This window comes from Notothenia rossii (genome assembly GCF_949606895.1).
Source record: "Notothenia rossii genome assembly, chromosome: 10".
Classification (NCBI taxonomy): domain Eukaryota; kingdom Metazoa; phylum Chordata; class Actinopteri; order Perciformes; family Nototheniidae; genus Notothenia; species Notothenia rossii.
In genome coordinates, this window is record NC_136908.1 from 50,611,023 (window position 1) to 50,626,668 (window position 15,646).

Below are 15,646 nucleotides of genomic sequence, written 5' to 3' on the forward strand. Positions count from 1 at the left end.
GATTCTGGAAAATGCATTTCTCTTTATTTTCTTGTGTTTTGTTTGAACAGAAATATAATTTTCACTCACTAAGTCAGTTTCTATTCTAACTTTCGTGCTTCCAATGTAAAGCTACTGTTGATACAACTACTAATAAAAGGCTTGAAAGACATAAGATGTTAAGACAATTCCACAGAAATTCTATGGGAGAAGTAGCAGTTTGCAAAATCTCGTAAAGCTTCCAAATGAATATCTACTTATGTTGTGTGTGTGTGCAGATGGAGGAGAAGAACCGGCAGCTACAGGAGAGGCTAGAGCTGGCAGAGCAGAAGCTCCAGCAGACCATGAGGAAGGCGGAGACGCTGCCCGAGGTGGAGGCTGAGCTTGCACAAAGGATAGCAGCCCTCACCAAGGTACCAACACACACGTACCTAAACACACATACTGTTGACACATTCCCATAGGTGCGCTCGTTTCTTCATGTTTTCTATACGTGAGTGTAAGTGTACACATGGTGTCATGTCATGACCTTTCAACATGTCCCTCTCCTCTCCCTCGGCCACATAGTCTGATTCCAGCTCCTCCTCCTCCCCCGATGATTATCACTTTGTTATGGAAGCTAAACTCGAAGACATGAACTCCATTCTTAGGAAGGTAGTCCCGCAAGGAGTCACAGCTAATGCCAATATTGTAGAGAGCAGATTTCATTAATTTATCTTATTATTGTTTTTGATGGCGAGCGTGTTTCCTGGGGCTCTGGCTGTTTCACCACGGGACAGCTGCATGGCTAGCCTGGCTGGAGCTCTCTTCCTCTTTCATTCTGTCCTTTTTTGTGGCCTCCTTCTCCATCTAGCTCTCTTTCCTGTCCTGCTTTAAAACAATAAACATCCATCTTTGAGCTATGGGTGGAGGCTTTGGCTTGTGTCGTCGCCACAGCTTTTCTTTGTTGCTCTTAGCCTGTCAAACATTCAGATCATCGTGCCCTCTTTTGTCCTGTGTGTGCTGTTTCTTCCATCTGTAGGCGGAAGAGCGTCACGGGAGCATTGAGGAGCGAATGAGGCACTTGGAGTGCCAGCTGGAGGAGAAGAACCAGGAGCTGCTGCGGGTGAGTCAGCGAGGAGAGGATATGCCAGGCAGCCACGCCCGCTGCAGGGGCACGACACACTGTCTGCTTCATCACACTGACACCAAATCCACGTTTCACACTCTCAATTCGTCAAATACTCACAAAGATTGCAATACTGTGCTCCTTATTTTAGATCACATTAGCATCAGCTGTACTGTATGTCTTAACAATTATTTCATTAATTCAAGACTAGACATTTCTTGTTACCATAATATTTTTGGCAGTAAACCTTCGAGTTTATTCTTTGAGGTCACAATATTTGTTTACTTCAAACACAGTATTTCTGGTTGTACCTTCCTCAGCTGGTAAACTGATGCAATAGATTTTGGGGGTTCATGTTTAGAAAAAGTCAGTCAGTTGATATGACCTTGAAATATAACTCTTCAATGTTTTCCTTGACTGCCTCCAGGCTCGACAGAGAGAGAAGATGAATGAAGAGCACAACAAGCGTCTGTCGGACACGGTGGACCGGCTCCTCACAGAGTCCAACGAGCGACTTCAGCTCCATCTCAAGGAGAGGATGGCAGCGCTCGAGGAGAAGGTTCAAGATGGCTGCTATTGTCCTTGGAAACATATCTATGAGCTGTGTCCAGTGAATGTCAGGAAGAGGTGGGATTTTCCCCCTCTAACTTTTTTCTCCATTTTCTTTGCAGAATTTGTTAATCCAAGACTCTGAAGGTTATAGAAAACAGTACGAAGATTCAATCCATGTCAAAGTAAGTAAGCTCTCACATCTATATAAGGTTGCTTGATTAATCTATTTTTAATGGGAAGATAATCAGGTTGGTTGTGGGCATTTACATTCTTTTTATTAATATCTGAAGTTATATGCTCATAATTTTAATGCGTAAGTATTTTCCAAGCAGCATGTACATATTCAGCAATGTGAAGATAATAAGCCACAATGGCTCTCAGCTATGTGACTCCACAGTGTCGACGGGCAGCAATATTAATAATTTACGATATGATAATCATTCTTTAGAGTCTAATATCATAGACGGGTTCTATAATGGCGTCTTTTGTCAAATTGTTTTGTGCAGACACATCTGGCAGAGGAGATTGATAAACTGAGATCAGAGCTGGACCAGTTCAGATTGAGGGCAGGATCCCTCACAGAACCCACCCTGTCACGGTAGGTTGGCTGTGTGTGTGTGTGTGTGTGTGTGTGTGTGTGTGTGTGTGTGTGTGTGTGTGTGTGTGTGTGTGTGTGTGTGTGTGTGTGTGTGTGTGTGTGTGTGTGTGTGTGTGTGTGTGTGTGTGTGTGTGTGTGTGTGTGTGTGTGTGTGTGTGTGTGTGTGTGTGTGTGTGTGTGTGTGTGTGTGTGTGTGTGTGTTTGGCTTCTATGTTTTTTGCAGGCTAAGTATACTATAGAATTGAAGCCATATGTGATTTCAAACCACTTGACCCTGAAAATCTTTACTATACAATTGACTGTCGGCTACGTTTTACAAACAGATAGACTAAGGAGAGGCTTTCTGTGCCTCATCTGGTGATAACATATATTTTACTTCTTAAAAAAAAAAATGTATATGATATTTTACATAGCTATTACAATTAAGAAAGCATCTCCATTACTTTGTTATTTGATGACATTGCCTAAGATTCAATACAAATCTAATAAAACCTGTTTTTAACATGCAAAAGATCTTCTCCCAGCAGAGGTGCTTTTATTGTATCCGTCACTGATGAAAGAATTTGCTCTGCGCTATTGTTAGAATCACTGCTTTCGCTGAACTCTCCGTATCTATTCTTGGAATATCTTTTTTTCCTGCTGCATGAAGATCTAATATTACATCCCTGATGTGTTGACAGTAGCTGGCTTCATCTCCTGCATACAGTATACAAGCAATTTGCAGCAATTGGGGCATACATAATGCTCGCTGATCCTTCAAAAGTGCACTGTACACAACATGATTGTTACAACTATTACTGCACTTGAAGAACCAAAACATAAGATTTGATTGGTTTGTCTGACTAGCTGAAATGTTTGCCTCATCTTTTGTAATCAATCAACATCTCAGGCACAGTACCTTCATAGGATAAATCTCTTCTTTAATGTATCTAGATGTTTTTATGAACCCACATTCATATTAAGTTGACATGTAGGATTACTATGGATTTTATTTTTCTCTCAGGTCTCATCTGGACACATCAGCTGAGCTCCGATTCTCGTTGGGATCGCTGGCTGAAACCCAGTCGGACCACTACCGCTCAGCCAAGGTCATCCGGCGGCCGAGGAGAGGTCGAGTAGGTCTGCATGAAACCAAGGTGAGGCAGGGAGTCTTCTTCATAATAATTTGTGTTATCCATTAAGATACAAACAAAATAAAAGCAAGAATCCTGCGGGTACATTAGCTTTGAAAAATTATTTTAAGCACTTCTGCATTAGTTTCTTAACCTTTTCTAAATATAGTTTTTCTACTTTCGCTATTTATAAATTCCCCGTTGTAAGCTCTTTAAGTTAGAAGATGGCACATGCAGTAGAACAAAATCTTGAGAACTTTGAGGCCGTAGCCAATTCTTAAAGTCTCCAATATATTTCATGTTCAATATGAATTAAGGGCAATTTGACCTGCATTATGATATGCATAGGGAGAGATAAAGCCAAGTTTAAGTTTAAAAGGAGATCTGGTCTGTCATACTTTTGCTGGATCATCTCATTCGTGCAGTTTTGGTGACGAGAGACCGGGCTGGCGTAGGATTTTCTATGTTGTTACTGCAAAATGTATCATCACCAAGAGAGTAAACAGTGGAGGAGATCAGCTTGTCTCATCTCTTTTTAAAGTGGCACACAGTTTGATTTAATGAGCCAGCAGGGGAAGAGTCCAGACAAGCCTCTCCCAGGAAAAAATTACTTCTGTTCAGCAAATATCAGTGTGCTGTGCAGAACAAACCATGAATCATATCGTGTCCCTTTAAAGCTAAATTAAAACTTTAAAGTACTTAAGAAACATATTATGTTGCATGCTTATTATGTTGAGACATTAAGGACATAGAAGTAAGTTATGAGGATAATGTTGTTTGCTACAAGTAAGGTGTAAATCAAATGTGTTTCCATAATGTTGTCTGTAATGTGTTTAATTAAGTTATTAGGAAACTAGTTAAGTTAAGTGTAGGTTAATTTACTTGCAGAACAAATGTCTCCTACAAATATTATAAGAACATAATTTAGTCACTTTGGATAAAAGCGCCAGCTAAATATATTGTATTGTAATTACCTAATAGCTTCTAATAAAAAGTCTCATTAGAGGACAGAAATGTTTTTTGATTAAATTAAGGAAATATGTTTGAGTTACCTTTGGATAACTGCAATTCCCCCAATATTTGAAATGTATTCAATTGAAATCCCCTGTGTTCCTGTGCAGGCTAAATCTCTGGGGGAGCATGAGTGGCGCTCGCAGCAGCTCGGGGTTTTGGGCCATCACTTCGAGAGCGACACGGAGATGTCGGACATCGATGACGACGACAGGGAAACGATGTTCAGCTCCATGGACATGCTCTCACCCGGCGGACACTCTGACGCACAAACGCTGGCCATGATGCTGCAGGAGCAGCTGGACGCTATCAACAAGGAGATCCGGTACCTGACACAGTGTTCAGCTAATATTAATGTGCTCCTATTCTGCTTTAAATCAGGTTTGCACTTGACGTGTTTTAAAGATTAATTCCCAGGAAGCTGTGCATTTTTCTTTTGTGTTTGACCTAGCAGATTACTCTTTCTGCATGGCTTTTTGGAATTTCACTGTACCATCACTCTTCCTGTTTATGAAACCATAGACACTAAATGTTTCAGGAAATCTGCGTCTCGCTTGTTAATGCTGTAATTACCTTGTGCTGATAAGTATTCATAACCCCACTGAGGCTCTGCACAGTTCTTCATTTCAAGGGTTCTTAATGTGACCTTTGGTCTTGGCTAATTTACATCCCAATCGATAGACACAGTGCCACATTTCTTTCAGGAAGAGTTCATTTAAATCTGATGGCAGATAGGGATCATGACTGCAAGAAGTCTCTGCTAATTACAAAGTTAAACCCTCGGTATGGCTGAAACTAATCTGACTTTTAGCCTTTTATCTCCTCACTTTGGCCTTGAATTAGCCCGCCTTATACTGTAGGTAATTAATGGAGTTTGTTACATAAATCTCCAGAAATCTATCTCTAAACTATGTAGCCGAGATACTGATTAAAAGATTCAATTTTTATATTTCAAGCTGGAAAATATCGCAATTGGATGTTACAATATCTGTATACGCTCTGTATTGCAAGATGTTCCTTTTATTTATTACCTTTGTTTGTCCATACATGTATTATCCCTTTAACTAAATTAAAGAATCTCATTTCTTTACAGTGTGAATAAGTGACGTGCTAAATCTGAAAGCAGTTTTGTTTTTTAAGTGGAGCAAAAAACATAAAACCCACATAAATAAATACAAATTATTATACAAAACGCTCAAAATAATTATTAAAGGAATACGTTTCATTTAAATTATAATTCATCAACTAATTTATAATCTGAATCACCTTCGAAGGCTGATCCAGGAGGAGAAGGAGTCGACGGAGCTGCGGGCGGAGGAGATTGAAAACCGGGTGGCGAGTGTCAGCCTGGAGGGCCTGAACCTGGCTCGCATGCACCACCACGGAGCCTCCATCACCGCCTCAGCCACCGCCTCCTCCCTCGCCTCCTCCTCCCCGCCCAGCGGACACTCCACCCCCAAGCTGGACCCTCGAAGCCCCGCACGGGACATGGAGCGCATGGGGGTCATGACACTGGTGAGCTGCTGTACTACATGTAGATCTCCTCTCCATCACCACAGGACTCACCAGTCCATGACCTGAAGGTTCAGGCACAGATTGACTAGCATATTACTCATTCTATTTGTTTTTAAACTGTCAAAACGTGTTACTTCTTATAAAGTATACTCATCTAATCTAATTTAATCTAAACCAAATCAGCATTTTCTTGGATGTTACAATAGGATACAACAATAGAATAACTTTTAGTTGAAACGTTATTCAGCAATTTGTATGTATTTTGTAAGTAAGACACATTATTACATCAATTGGGTCAAACTCATACAGAGAAAAGGTGTTTGAGATATCACAAATGTAATTTTTGAACTGATTCCCATGTTTAAAGTGTATACATATATTGATACATTCAAATGTTCGATTGTATACATATTTTGATATTAGAATGTCCTTCATTTAAGTTAGCCGTAGGTAACGCCAGGCAGATTAAAACATCTTAATCTTTAGGTAGTGCCCTTGTTTTAGTTTTTTGGAGTCTAGACATGTTTTGACTAGAGGTGAATATGTGTATGAGCAGTCAAAGAAGCAGGTAAATATGCAGAAGCGAGAAGACTATTTGCTTCTATTTTTCATCTTCTGTTTATCTTGGCGAGCCTTACAGTAAGCCTCCAGTTTTGTAAGATATCAGGTCCAGCATCCAGAAGCCTCCAGTTTTGTTGCAAAAAGAAATCCATAAAAAATCAACTATATTATTACAAGAGCAACCGCTAGTTTGAAAAATGACCTTGTGAGGAACCCAATTACATAACATGTCTGACTCTTATTTGTAGTGCTGTGATTTACGTCCTTAAGGGATTTGCTTTCCTCACATCACACAGTGGTGTTGATTTGAGTTTGAGATGTATTTTCATTCCACTTTTGTAAGTAAGTGGAGTTACAGTATGTGTTTTCTATAATGTGTATCTCACTTCCTTGTGCAAACGATATATGTCCATAGCAGCTTATGTATAATGGAACTCGATAGTCAAATTACATTTCTTGCAGTTCCTCTAAGAATAGAAAATGATATGTTCACACTCCAGATGTGTCCATTACCTAAATAGATATTAACATATGTTCCCATAATCCACCAGAACAAAAGATTATGTGTGCTTTATCCAGAAGCTTTAATGGAGCAATGCTTTGATTGTATTAATCAGTGAAACAATATGCTTACCTTTATTCTACTTTATTGATTTATGAGTTGATGCTGTGGTTTTGGACAAAGGCTCAAGAGCATCGTAATGTGTTTGAGGGAATAATTCTGTCTTTACTCCTAGAAATTTAACCTTTTCTGTGTGTTGACATTTACGACCAACCCTGGCTCTGGTATCTCTCTTAAGGAATGGGAGGCTCCAGCCATCTTGATAAACCAGTTTAACTCTCGGTCACAAAATGGTTTACGGCTGTGGGGACGCTGGCTTCAAGGCCATTAAGGGTCAGACGCATGTGATTGAGGGTGCCCAGCTGTTTAGTCTATCTCCCCAAATATGTTGTTTACTCTCTGTAAAATAGTTAAAAGGTCTATCGAGAGATAGGCTGAGCAGAATTGACATGGCAACCCACCAGTGCAGTCAGAACCTTTTGCTGCTGTGACTTGTGATATGAATTCTCCGGCCGTTAACTTGTAATAAACATCATTGTTTGAATTTTATTATCAACATGAAAGTGATTTTTGTCCCTTCTTTAAATAATACATTTTGTGTTTTCTTTTCTCTGCCCAACAGCCCAGTGACCTGAGGAAGCACAGGAGAAAGGTACACACAGTATCAACTCACTGTTTAATAATATGATCGCTGTGACAACACCTTAGATAAATGGGTGATTCACAAACCGAGGGTCACGTCTAACGCCCCGTTCTTCCTCTTCGTCCCTCAGATAGCAGCGGTAGACGAGGACGGCCACGAGGACAAGGCCACCATCAAGTGTGAGACGTCCCCCCCCACCACGCCCCGCACCGTCAGAATGACACACACACTGCCAGCCTCCTCGCACAACGACTCACGAGGGTAGGCGTCAGCTGTACAAACATAAATGTTTGAAATCCTGTTGTCGGAGTCTGGTATTAATTCATGTTTAGACTTCTTACTGCTACTTTCATAACTATTTATTTAATTTAACAACTGATTAAGAGAGGTTTTATCTGATTGTATCTCTATCTCGGTTGCTAATAATAGTCTTTCTTGTAAAAGTGTAAGGTTGATATGGATGGGAAATAAGATCTGTTATTCAGAAGTAGCTGGAATTCTGGGAGGCATAATTTTAACGTCCACTAGAAATAATCTGGGTACTTTTTCAAACATGAAGCACACGCAGTAGCAACTGTATTACATGAGTCTTCAGTAAGAGCGTGGATAAATAGGCTTAGAAAAGCAAAGTCGGGGAAAGTGGCAAATACTGCAAAAAAGAAATGGTAAGTAAGGTGATGATTCTTGAAGAGAATAACTCTCTATTCTCATAATTATTCAACAATAAATATTTTTCACAAGGGTATTAATGATGATCTAAAGATGTTGACCTTTGAGAAATAATCTGACTCTGAAATGTATAAAAAGCTTTACCCATGTTCTGTGTGTGTGTGTGTGTGTGTGTGTGTGTGTGTGTGTGTGTGTGTGTGTGTGTGTGTGTGTGTGTGTGTGTGTGTGTGTGTGTGTGTGTGTGTGTGTGTGTGTGTGTGTGTGTGTGTGTGTGTGTGTGTGTGTGTGTGTGTGTGTGTGTGTGTGTGTGTGTGTGTGTGTGTGTGTGTGTGTGTGTGTCAGGATGGGGTCCTCTCTGGAGGCGGAGGGCGGCAGCGTCGGCAGCAGCCAAGACTCCCTGAGCAAGCAGCCAAAGAAGAAGGGCATCAAATCCTCCATCGGACGGCTCTTTGGCAAGAAGGAGAAGGGCAGGATGGGACATATGGCACACAGACATGTCATGGTAGATCCACAAGGTGGGCACTGAGTCATGCTTTAATAATATGGATGCTGCAGATTAATCATACAACAAATTGCCATGTGGTATAAAAATTGTGTTTTTTTTACAGGAATGAAATAAAATAATGTAGTGCAGTAATATTAGGTCATCCATCACATATACAATCCTACATACTTGTTTAAAAAACTATTTAATAGTTCTAAAAATCAATGCTTTACTCTCATCAAAATCAAGAGAGTCCTGGGATTTTTAAATGAGTTTTGCTTAATTTACCCAATAATCTGACTAACACTAATAGATTGATTGCAGATATACAATATAAAACTATTGAAATGTTTAAATGTGTCAATGATTCAGGACTTTTATTCTATATCTTTAATTTAACTTGTTGAAACCTGTAAAAATGTATCAAAACCTGATAAGAAATTGAGGGAAAACTATAACTTATTATTGTAATCATAGGCAAATATAATCACAAAAAGTATTGTGTTCAGTTAGTATTAACTGATATCCGGTGTTTCTCCTCTTCTCTCAGCCACCATGATGGACCCAGACTCGGGCCAGGAGATGGGCGTGGGGAAGCTGGGCACTCAGGCTGAGAAGGACCGCAGGTTAAAAAAGAAGTAAGCTTTGTCCTCAGAACCACATCACTATTCCTCAAAGCAGACACACACTGGTCCCTTAGCAGAGTCTTCAGATACACAGCTAGAAATATTAAGTTCATGGTCACATTTAAGCTTTGTGTCCAATGTGACCTTTGACACAGACAGAGGCTATCTCCCTCTCCTCCTGTGTTTACCTCCAGCTTTCTCTCTCTGAAAACACAGCTATGCAATAACATCATCCCCTCTGAGGGAGGATCGATAGAAAGCAGGAGCCGGATCAGACTCCAGGAGCACAGATCGGCCTCGCTGTATTCAGACGCCATATCAGACTATTGATCCAGGCTGAAAACACTATTAATCTCACACAGATACTTTGGGAGCTATAGAAGCCTCGCCCATAGATTACACTCACACATTAGGCGTGGTCTGCCCTGCAGGAGAAGGAAGAAACCCTTTTTGCAAATCTTTCAGCAGGAGTGTGTGTATGTGTGTGTGCGCATTTGCCCATGCCCCTGTGCCAAATGATGAATGTCATTTGCTCGAAGTGCACATTGAGTTGTCATGACGATTAACTTTGCCTCCCATGTAGTCAATAGAGAGTATCGTGTGTTGTACGTTGACAAATGTGTTGTTTTTCCTCCACGGCACTGACCTCTCCATAGCAGTGTTTCCGGGATTAAGGCCGCACCACCACCTTGCATCTTGGCGCCTCCTCCACACTGCATGCCATTGAGCTGCCTGCACTATACTTCCATTTCAGCATCTTGATCGATCAATACCGCTGTGGTTTCTCATTGTGTGTTTTCTGCTCTTATTTATCTTCAAAGAGGTGACCTGAATGTATCTGAGCATCTGAATGTAAGGCCGTGGAGGGGGTCTTGCTGTGTTTCAGTGCATTTTCTCATTTCCTCTGCTGCACGAGATGTGGTCAGGACTGCATTGTAGAAGACGACTTTTTTTAATTGTTTGACCGGTCTACAGATGCTCCTGTAAACAAATGTCCTCCATTGTGAGATCTGTGTGTGTGTGTGTGTGTGTGTGTGTGTGTGTGTGTGTGTGTGTGTGTGTGTGTGTGTGTGTGTGTGTGTGTGTGTGTGTGTGTGTGTGTGTGTGTGTGTGTGTGTGTGTGTGTGTGTGTGTGTGTGTGTGTGTGTGTGTGTGTGTGTGTGTGTGTGTGTGTGTGTGTGTGTGTGTGTGTGTGTGTGTGTGTGTGTGTGTGTGTGTGTGTGCGCGTGTGTGCGTGTGTGTGTGTGAGCGCACGTAATTTTGTTTTGAGCCGTATCTTTCGATGCCTATTGACTCATTAACATGTGTGTACTTTTGTCTCCCCGTCGCTCTCCCTCTTTCTCTCCCTTCTTTGCTCTCTGATTCTCTCTTCTCTTACCCCTCCTCTCCCTCTCATCATCCTCTGACTCTAACAAAGCGGGTAAGTTGTGAGGATGTATAACTGACCTCCTGGATATGAAACATTGTCTCAGCCATTTTGCCCTGTCTGCCATCTCTTCCTGTCTGTCTGCCATCTCTCGAAAAGACCAGTGCCAAAGCTGACGTCTCTTTTCTATCTGTGTATCTATCTATCCTTCATGGCTGTTAACGACGCCATTGCGTTCTTTCTTTTCCTTTTTTTCGTTTACCATCTGAAGACGTTTCTTCCTCCCTTTTTACAGTTCAATGGCAGCTGCATCCATGGCTGGACAGAGAATGTGCCGCCGCTTAAACTGTGGTGCAATTTTTACACCCGGAATGTCTTCCTCTCCTGTATATGTGTCTCTATCTATCCGTGTGAAATAACCAGCTGTAATATCTGGTTATGGGAATGTCAAATTTTGTTTGTATGATTTGTCATAACTGTTTCCTTACTTCCCTTTCCCCAGCTATGTTCAGTGGATGTATTTCTCCATGCATTAGACCTGACCTGAACATAAAACATGAGCTATCTCCCCATGTGCTGCATAGATAAGACAGTGAATGTACCTGGTTGTGTTTTGGACCAATACATTTCCTCTGTATGACATGTATGCTGTGTTTAAGAGCCCTTTCACTGTACTGAGGCCTTCAACGCTCCGAGTGCTACATGTATCATGGTTATTACTGAGTCCACTCTTTCCATTCTTCAACAACACGCTCAGGGAATGTGTTGAAGAGATGTTGTTATGAAATGTGTTCACTAAATACAATAAGATTTCGTTTTTTGGTGTGTGGGTGTGAGTATGAGTGTGTTTCCTGGTCCCATGCTTGTCAGGCATTTTTTTTTTATAAGTCCTCAGTGTCTGGCAGTGTGGGAGGATTGAGCACAATACAAATCTCTCTGTGCATGGCAGACCAAGAGCATCTATTCAATGCTTTTTGTCGATACGTTGCGATTGACATCAATCTGAGTCTGCAGCGCCAAGTGAGGGAAAACAAAACGCAGCTCAGCCCTCTAAGGTTACACTTTCAACACCTGCTAAACAATACCAGACAATGCAAATAAGTTACTAGCGAAAATATTCACTGTAGCACTTTGCCTTACAGCTGTATGAGTCAGTTGTATTTGCACTCAGAGAACATTAAAACTGTTATTTTGCCAAGGATGTAAAATCCATTAAATGTGTGACTTTATTTAAATCATTACACATTTTCAATATTTAATAACCGTTATAGCAGTGGTCAGGAAAGAAGTGCCGAAAAGTAACAATGTGGCAGTGCTATTCACAGCAAAAACAATCACTTGTAATTTTGCTTTTGACCTTAAGTCTAGCTATTATAATTACAATCTATTAAATAGATTAGTTGCTTCATTCAAAACAAAACAAAACTACCCTTTTGCACATACTAGCAGTTGTGTGTGTGTGTGTGTGTGTGTGTGTGTGTGTGTGTGTGTGTGTGTGTGTGTGTGTGTGTGTGTGTGTGTGTGTGTGTGTGTGTGTGTGTGTGTGTGTGTGTGTGTGTGTGTGTGTGTGTGTGTGTGTGTGTGTGTGTGTGTGTGTGTGTGTGTGTGTGTGAGTGTAGCTACAGTTGTGTGCCTGTCTGCCCAGGAAGCACAGAAATGAACGATAAAGAGTTGCCCTTTTCAACAGTCTTAGTGTACAGGCTGGACTATGAGAGGAAATGTTTGAGTACTCTCCTCTCATGTATTATATACACACACACACACACGCACGATTCTGTGACTGCAGGGATTTGTGAAAGCAGTGTGTGCAGGAGTGAGAGTTGAAGTTGTATCATAGTGAGAATATGTGTGTTTATTATTATGTAAAAGTACATGCCTTCATATAAGCACTCCTCTGTCCCCGCCCCCAGACACGAGCTGTTGGAGGAGGCCAGGAGAAAGGGTTTACCTTTCGCCCAATGGGACGGTCCCACAGTTGTAGCCTGGCTGGAGGTAAGATTTCTGAATGCAAAGGATTGATTTTTAATAAACCATTGCAAATATACTTAACTGCAATATACTAAAGGTGCATGTAAAGAAACAAAATGTTTACTTTGCTTACTCTCAAGCTTGACTTGATTTCATTCCACTGATTAGATTTAATTTTATAATCAGTTTTTATTTTGTTTGTGTATAGTTTACTTATTTATGCATTGTCTTGCACAGTGGTCACTTTCAACATTCTCTTGCCCTCTTTAGTTTCTATTTCTATTTATTTGTTTTATGTATTATATATATTTATTTTTGCATTGTTGGAAGAGCCTGGAATTTCAGATTTTCTTTCCCTAAACTACACTGTAGCTTTTGCCTAGATCTATTGTGACTAATCATATAAAGGTCTAACCCCATTTGAAAAACAAATCTGTATAATAACTAGTTACTAAAATGTTCACAAATCAAAACAACACCTTTACAATTGATGATGAATCATTGCAGTTAACTCAACTCCCCTGATATATTTGGATAAACTGAACACATGGGAATCCATAGTCCAAAAGGGAATGTCTAGAAACTTCACTGCCCCCTGATGTTCAGTGGATGATTTACAGCCAGCAGTCCATTGATGACTCCACCAATCCCTAATGTTGCAGTTATTGATGGAGTTCAATTGGATTAGTGGGGCTGATAATTAGCCAAAAATACAAATATTGTGCCACTGTTAAAAAAGGAGATGTGCTTTTTATTGTCAGAGTTTATAGATTTGTATATTTTCTACTTTTGAATGCTGCTTTAGTTCTATATTGAGATGCTTAAATTCTAATATTGTTCATTTCTACTACTGATGTGCAATGCCTTGTTTTGTTGTTTTTTATGCTGCTGCAACGCAAACATTTCCCAAATGGGGATCGAATACCTCTTATCTTATCTTAATGATACATAACATATTCTTAGCACTATGGAAAATCCTGCAAACTGCATGTTGACTATGAGGAACTATATTTGCTACATTGATTCATATGTTGGTGAATTCAAATCTAATAGTTCCAGGGCACAGTAAATATAGGAGGAATATTTATCATGTTGAAGATATTTAAGATGGATAAACTCAATGCGTCAAACTCATCCTCCATCTCCTCTCTCTCGGAGTAAAGCTGTGGTTGGGGATGCCGGCCTGGTACGTGGCGGCGTGTCGAGCCAACGTGAAGAGCGGAGCCATCATGTCGGCGCTGTCTGACACGGAGATCCAGAGGGAGATCGGGATCAGTAACCCGCTGCACCGCCTCAAGCTGCGCCTGGCCATCCAGGAGATGGTCTCGCTCACCAGCCCCTCGGCCCCGCCCACCTCCAGAACCGTGAGTTGGACAGAAAACATGGAGACATCGAAGCAGACTGGAATATTAGTTGTACAATAATTTGTTGTAGACGGAGCTGATCAGGAGGAGGATGTCATCTCATAATGTTGCGAAAGACTGGAAAACAGGGGCAGACAAACTGCAGTGAAGTTCACATCCAAGACACTTCAGAATTTACATTCAAATAATTATAGAAAATATTAAAAGCACTTCAATCCAATCAAGTGAAATGTGTCGTACTTATCCAGTGTAAAAGTTACATTATGCATTGGTTTGACGTGACAGAGAAGCTGTTGAAAGAAAACAAGATCCTTTGGCAGAATTTTCTTTAAAATATCAATTTAAAATAGAATGGAACTCAAATCAAATGTATATAGTTTTGTCCTACTTTTCCATGAAATAATACTGCATTCATTCCGCGTCACATGATGTGAAACATTTTGAAAAAAGGCAAGACTTTTCTATAAAACCGCAGAATTTTCTTTTAAAATATTTGTGTATAAAATAGATGTAGCATTAAATAACAATAACATAGATGTGTACCCTACTAAAACGATACAATGGTGCATTGATTTGAGTCCTGAGTTCACAATACATGCAAGCTTTTGAAATAAATGAGCCGTTTTAATAATAAAACTGCTGACCCTTTCACAGAAAAATTCATGTAAAAAAAGAAGGTGGACTAAATCCAATAAGAGGTGTGTAGTAATATAATGCTATATTGATTTAGAGTCACTGGGTCATATGACATTGTGTAAAACCAAACTATTTTTTTTGAATATATTCTAAGTGGTTATTAATGTCTAAATTAGTGATCTTTAGAGGTGCTGGTCAGTAGATATTGTAACATTCGGACAGAGCCAGATAAGCTGTTTCCAGCCTTAATGCTAAGCTAAGCTAACGGGCTTCTCGGTCCAGCTTCATATTGAACAGAACCATCAATTTTTCAGCGAATAATCACATTTAGCCTTGTTTAAAAATGAATGACATCATCTCTGCCTCCAGATCAGCTCTGACAAATGTTGTATGACTAATAGTCCTTTCTGCTAACATGCATAATGCCTCCACACATGAGTGACATGTGCGTTGGCGCGCGACAAATGATTAGCAAACAGAGCCGTTGTCATTACACCCGGTGCATTTTAAATTATATAGTCTTTGTGAAAAACAAATGAATATTACAGTGGGAGTCAGCGACGGCCCTGTTTGTGTAACAGTGTGCTGTGATTTAACTCCAATATTTCTACACCACAGTCGCTTCCATAGCTCCCTGTTGTCATGGTAATTGCATGCGGTCTCTAAGGAAGATGCTGCTCCTTATGATAGTGACTGTTTACACTGCAGAGCAAGGACTAATGCACTCTCTACTGAGGGTACTCACACCATGCATAAGGACATGACAGGTTGTGCACCGCTGTATAAACCCAGCTGAGAGTACTCATTAAAGTTTGTGTGTTTAGTCTCTACACAACACTCTATGCATTGCATGCTGTAACTTATGAGCTCCTGCACTCTTTGTCTTCTCCTG

The 15,646-nt window shown here is 40.4% G+C and overlaps 1 protein-coding gene across 11 annotated transcripts in view; it reads left to right on the forward strand.

Annotated features, from left to right (window-relative positions):
• ppfia2 (PTPRF interacting protein alpha 2) overlaps window positions 1-15,646 on the forward strand; it is a 172,587-nt gene that overhangs the window by 142,304 nt on the left and 14,637 nt on the right. For all 11 annotated transcript variants that reach the window (XM_079653371.1, XM_079653377.1, XM_079653373.1 and 8 more), the window contains 14 exons: window positions 258-392; window positions 1,001-1,084; window positions 1,515-1,646; window positions 1,759-1,821; window positions 2,146-2,237; window positions 3,241-3,373; window positions 4,471-4,685; window positions 5,635-5,875; window positions 7,621-7,650; window positions 7,772-7,902; window positions 8,653-8,825; window positions 9,345-9,432; window positions 12,697-12,778; window positions 13,918-14,118. In XM_079653371.1, the coding sequence (XP_079509497.1) occupies window positions 258-392; window positions 1,001-1,084; window positions 1,515-1,646; window positions 1,759-1,821; window positions 2,146-2,237; window positions 3,241-3,373; window positions 4,471-4,685; window positions 5,635-5,875; window positions 7,621-7,650; window positions 7,772-7,902; window positions 8,653-8,825; window positions 9,345-9,432; window positions 12,697-12,778; window positions 13,918-14,118 (1,800 nt within the window). The remainder of the gene's footprint in view (window positions 1-257; window positions 393-1,000; window positions 1,085-1,514; window positions 1,647-1,758; window positions 1,822-2,145; window positions 2,238-3,240; window positions 3,374-4,470; window positions 4,686-5,634; window positions 5,876-7,620; window positions 7,651-7,771; window positions 7,903-8,652; window positions 8,826-9,344; window positions 9,433-12,696; window positions 12,779-13,917; window positions 14,119-15,646) is intronic.